The 6,178-nt window shown below is 34.5% G+C and overlaps 1 protein-coding gene across 1 annotated transcript in view; it reads left to right on the top strand.

Moving 5' to 3' along the window:
- Window positions 1-1,794: 1,794 nt before the first annotated feature.
- SLC9C1 (solute carrier family 9 member C1) overlaps window positions 1,795-6,178 on the top strand; it is a 77,536-nt gene continuing 73,152 nt past the window's right edge. The window contains exons 1-2 of the mRNA XM_051991204.1: window positions 1,795-1,983; window positions 4,067-4,167. Coding sequence (XP_051847164.1) covers window positions 1,827-1,983; window positions 4,067-4,167 — 258 coding nt within the window. The 5' untranslated portion in view covers window positions 1,795-1,826. The remainder of the gene's footprint in view (window positions 1,984-4,066; window positions 4,168-6,178) is intronic.

Here is a 6,178-nt window from a genome sequence, read left to right as displayed (position 1 = left end):
GGCAAGCCACAAATCTTCACAAAACCCCTACCATCTTGTGAAAGCAGAATTGTGGACATGATTGGAGATTTCCAACATTTCAGTCATTGTTAGTGAGGGTTCTGAAATCCTTGGATTCAATTTCTCCCTTTATAATGGTATGGAGTCACAGCCCCAGTGTGTCACAAATATAGAGTTTCTTCCAATAATAAACCTCCATATGTCTATATAAGAAACACCACAGATATAATTCAATTAGAAAATTCTGTTTTGATAAACACTGGGCATGTAGGGTCACTAAAGGTGTTTATACTTCTTAATAATACCTCCCTGCTCCTTTACATGAAAAAGGCATCCTTTTACAATCCATCATCTTATAATGATATTGCTTGTGTTGGACATACTGGAATTAAAGTTGTGGACAATGGAGAGATGTATGCTGTTTTAGTCTTTAACATATTTGTGGTGATAATTCCTAATCAGGAAGTAGGAAATGTACTAACAAAGTCCTACTATCATAGACATATAACTGAAAGGTGCTTCTAATCTACTAATCTAATAAACATTTATTAAGTGCCATAATGTGTCAGATATTATGCTAAGCATTAGGGAATAAATGAATAAAAAGAAAGACAGTTCCTGTCTCCAATGAGCTTACAATCTAAAAGGAGAGACAACATACAAAAGGAGGAAAAAAGCAAGTGTGGAAGGAAGAATGATAAGATACCAGGAGGTACCCAGATTGGGGGGTATTATATTCCATGAAGTTGAAACTAGACAGGGTAACCAGTGTTGTGAAGAGTAAGCTGAAAATCCAATGGAATATTTGATAATTCACTTTCCAACCTTCAAAACAGAAGGGAAAGGAAACTGAGGGGGGTAAGGTCAAGGTTTGAGTTAGTTTCATAGTAATAAGTTTAGAAATGATGAGTTTATTCTGGGAGGACCACCTTGTTCTGCACAGTTTCAACAAGGTAGGACAGCAGATGAAGGGTCTAGTGATGTACTTCAGTGTTTCTACTTCTTAGAATTTGAAGTCCATAGCTTTTGTTTTATTCATGAGGAAATTGAGTTTAAGGGATTTGTCCAAGGTAGGATTTGAATGCTTTGTGTAATCACAAAATGAGTAGGTTGTGTGCTATGATGTGGAATGGTAGTAGTCATAATTGCCCCAAAATGCAGGCAGACAAAAATAGAGGAATTGGGAATTCTATGTAATGGTTCATAGTCCTCTCCCAGAGTTCTTTCACTGGGCATAGCTGGTTCAATTCATTACTGCTCCAATGGAACTGATTTGGTTCATCTCATTGCTGGAGATGGCCACGTCCATCAGAATTGATCATCATATAGTATTGTTGTTGAAGTATATAATGATCTCCTGGTCCTGCTCATTTCACTCAGCATCAGTTCATGTAAGTCTCTCCAGGCCTTTCTGAAATCATCCTGTTGGTCATTTCTTACTGAATAATAATATTCCATAATATTCATATACCACAATTTATTCAGCCATTCTCCAATTGATGGGCATCCACTCAGTTTCCATATTTATTTCTATCTCCAGATATTTCTGAGGTCTCCAGACACATTCCTATTCCATACCAACTTCTCCAGAACTCTAGAAGATCTTAAACTACCATAGAGATCTGATGCTATTGGTCATGCTGACCTGGCACAATAAGTATGCTCCTGCTAAATAGTTGGGAATCATTGAAAATAGAGTAAAAGGAAATTTAGAGACAGTGCCAGACACATAGTTCATAGGGTATGCTGAAGGAAAATCTCATGTTTTTCTTATTCTGTACTGTGCAGGGAGAAGATTTCAGAGTGATATTTTCAAAGGTGGCAAGATGTTTTTTCCTCAGAATTCCAGCGATCTTTCTTTGGAGAATGAAGAAAATATGAAAAAGGGTTTCTGGTGGTCCTTTCTGGGTTCTATGTTATTCCCCACCCCAAAGCATATTCCCAAAATTGTATTTGGGTTATGTATTATAAATATACTTGGAGGTATGTATATAATTCTTCTTTCTTAACAGGCTATTCCATCTTCTTTCTTTTCTTAAAAGCTTATACTTCAGAATTAAAAACAATAATGATTAAATAATTTGAAAATTTTCCCCTAAATCTACTTCATATAATGAATAGTTTGAATCTACTTAGTCCCCTGCTGGTGAAGCAGAGTTCAAAATTTCTTCCCATATTCTTTTCCCACATAGAGAATTGCCTCACTGATGGAAAACAAAGAGAACATTATATTTGTTACTCCTCTTCTGCCCAACTCAAGGGTTGGTTTTTAGAGGATGCCCTGAAAGTCTTGTACTGTATCTGTGTAAGGGCACATGCTCCTGATTTACTGAAAGAATACTGAGTTCTTATGCTATGTGAATGGAGAAAGGATTTCAACTTGTTGGTCAGAACTCTAGCAGGGACCTCAAAGGAGCCTTGTGAGAGAGGAAAAATGTGACAGCAGACTACCCTTTGATGAAATTGTTCTATCTTCTGGTTTGAACTGAGATCATATCTCATTTCCAGCTGAACAGCTCATTTACTTGTGCATTTTTTGATATGTTAGGCAGCTAGGTGACACATTAAATAGAACACCAGACCTATCAAATTCAGCTTCAGATACCATGTTACTCCAGATAAATCACTTAACCTGTTTTCTTCAGTTTCTTCATCTGTAAAATGAGAATGGTAATAGCATCTACCTCCCATGGTTGTTGTGAGTATCAAATGACATAATAATTGCAAAGCACTTAATACAGGAACTGACATATTAAATGCTATATAAATGTTACTTACAATAAATAATATATTCTAATCTATAAAACTCTAATTTCTTGCTGTTTTCTTTGATTAAAAAATGTTCACTTATCATCATGGTCATTTGTGAAAATTGTGGCAAGAAAAGGCTAAGTTGGTGAGTGTATAAAACAATAGGACAGTACAAACAGAAATCAAATAGAATATTGTTTATTGTGAATTAAAATCAAGAACAATAGTAAATCTCTATATAAGCACTGAATAAGATTAGTGATTATGAACTTTCCTTGTCCCAGAGATTTCTAATTGCACTTTATATTTACTTTGGTAACTTACAGGATACAGCGCTAAAGATATTTAGACCCTTTATCAACTACTGCTTATAGAATTTCATAAGATTTTAGAAGATAATACCTATGAAGAAAACAAAAAAAAAACATTTTTAAGCGCTTATTATGAGTAGTACACTATGCTAAACAATTGGAATAAAAGAAAAAAATTCTTGAAGAGCTTACATTTTAATGAGAGAAAAAACAATACAACTATCCCTTCCACATCATGACTTTCCGTATAATTTCTGGTCAGCATAAGAAATTAAATGAAATTTTGGGGGAGTTTTGCAGAAGCTGCAGATATGAAGACAAGCAAATGACAAAAAGTTTAGAAACTCAGAAAAGTATAAAATATATGTATAATATTGTATAATTTCAACATATTTTATCTTTTAGTACCATAATAATTAAGACTTTTTTCTGGTATAAAAGGAGACCCAAAAATTTTATCTGAATTTTCCAGTTTGTGGGGTTGCCATGCTCTTAACCTTTGGGATATGGAAGAGATAAAGATACATACAGCAAAGTGAAAGAGTTTTTAATCAAAATCAGGGTAAAATGGTGATAGGATCAAAGTGGTGTACTCTGAGGCTGGGGGTTAGGTGACATGACATGGAGATAGCCATCAATGGTGAGCCCACAACTAAGAAAAATCAAGGGAAGGCTTACCAATTAGAGCCAAGTACCTCAAAGATGAAACCTTTGATTTTGAAAGCTCTTAAGCTCTTGGTAGTGCAAGAACCTCTGCTAAGCCTTGTTCCACAGGCAATGCTATTGGTATTTGCCAAGAATTTGAAAAATGAATCCATATTTAAGGAATAACACTTTATGTATCAGGAACTTCATAAAGGAGCAATGGAAGGACTTTAAAGCAGGAAATTAAACATGAAATAAGACTATATATAAATGAATTACTGTTGCTTCTGGAAAAATTTGTCATCTCAAAGTTGAATAAATATATTCCCTCCACTAACGGTAAATATTTTTGTTTGCAGCATTTTTGAAGATCAAGTTGAAAGATTCACAGTTTCCCCTCCCAATATTCCTGTTTTTAATAGGATGTGCTTTTGAAATCCTAAGTTTTACATCTTTTGAGGTTTGTATCATAAAATATAATAGAAATATAAATTGGGTCAAGGGAGCTCCTGAAACTTCTGTATGACAAATGATCTCTTTGATGAGATTTTAGTTTTAATAGATCAGAAACTGAGTGTAGTGACTTACACTGGCAGGAGATGATAGGACACAGAAAAGGGGAGATTCTGAATTTGAGATGCTTTCAATGTGTGTTTAGTTATAGAGTTATTATTGATGCTGCGGTCCTGTGACTATGAGGAGAATATAACAGAAAAATGAAGATCCTTCCCCCTTCCACCTTTGTTGTGATGAGATCCTAGATAAGAAAATTTGTCAAACAGTTGGGCCAGAACTCCAAATGGAGAATAGGTCGATACTTGGGAGATACAATTAGCAAAAAAAAAAAACAAATAAGACAAAAAAAAATTTGAATCTTATAACAGAACTATAAAAACATATATTTTAAAAATTAAATAGTGCTTTAAAGTTTTATAATCACCTTAATCATACTAATTAATTTGCTCTTCAGATTAAGTCTTTGAGATAAAAGTTATTATTATCCCCCTTTTGGGGGTAGTGAGGATAGAGCACTAATCTCTGAGTTCACATCCAGCCTCAGACATTTGCTACCTATGTAACACTGGTAAAGTCATTTAACCATGTTTGCTTCAGTTTCTCATCTCATCTCATTCCAAAGTGATCTGCAAAAAGAAAATGGCAGACCACTCCAGTATCTTTGCCAAGAAAGTGCTAAATAGGGTCTCCAAGAATTGGACACGACTGAAATGACTCAACAATCCCTCTTACAGATGAGGAGGCTCAGATTAAGATTGTATTCACTCACAATTAAGTGTCTGAGGCAGGATTTGAACTCAGGTCTCCTTGCCTCCAAGTCCAATGCTCTATTCAGTATAACATCCAACTTCCTTATTTGGAGATTGTCAGTATATTCTTGTTTAGGGTACAAACAAGATTGAGAAGGTAAGGAGAAAGTCCTTTGCTACATTAGCTAAAAAATTTTTTCTTACTAGTTGAAGTCTAACTAACAGTTAGGAAGATAATGTCCCCTATCAGTTTTGCACAAGATCTTCTCTGACAATAGATTGCCTTTCCTAACAACCTTCATTCATTCATAATATTCAGCAAATCTTTTTTCAGTGTTATTCCTGCCAGATCCTCTACTAAGCTATGGAAAACTAAATCCAAAAAAAAAAAATCATAAACCAAATAGTCTCTATCTTGAAAGTGTTTACATTCTACTTGATAGTGTACAGATGGAGACATGAGGATCCAAATACATAAATAGAAAATACATTCAGGGAGAGTGAGAAGGAATGGGAGAAGTTATAAGGATAAATTTTATGTAAGAACTCACCCTTGAACTGAGCCTTGAAAGAAGCTAGGAATTATAAGACATAGAGGAGAGGAGAGAGTGTATAGAGAACCTCTATAAAAGTTTAGAAATGGCATAGACTATTATGAACTGGGAGCAGAAAGTTTGGTCACTTTATCTGGAAAATAAAGGGAACAAGATTCAGTGAACCTGGAAAGTCAAGATGAAGCCAGATTGTGATGGGTTTCAAGTGACAAAACAAATAAATTTATATTTTATCTTGGAGATAATAAGGAACCATTGGAATTTTTTTGAGGAGGAGAATGATAACCCTCATGCTTTAGGAATATAAATCTGGCAGTTGTGCAGATGATAGGACCAGAGAAGATAGAGGTGTTTAACAGGGAGACCAACTAGGAGACCAATGGTATAGTCCAGCTGAAAAATGACAAATGACTGACTTCAGCTATTGATCACGTGAATGGCGAAAAAGGTATTAGTTCATTAAATTGGCTAAAAGGAATAAAAAATAACTTGATGTGCCTATGAGGTTTTCAACAACAGATTCAATTATAAAAATGGCTCAGTTGTCAAAGTGCATATTAACATATTAAACATATTCTTTACATATGAGATTTATGGTTTTGTGGACAGCGTATTTTTATATAACTGTTATCATTAATAGCTAAATATGTGA

Source organism: Antechinus flavipes, chromosome 3, assembly GCF_016432865.1.
Source record: "Antechinus flavipes isolate AdamAnt ecotype Samford, QLD, Australia chromosome 3, AdamAnt_v2, whole genome shotgun sequence".
Classification (NCBI taxonomy): domain Eukaryota; kingdom Metazoa; phylum Chordata; class Mammalia; order Dasyuromorphia; family Dasyuridae; genus Antechinus; species Antechinus flavipes.
Note: the sequence above shows the minus strand (reverse complement) of the source record. Positions and strands in the feature narration are given on the sequence as shown.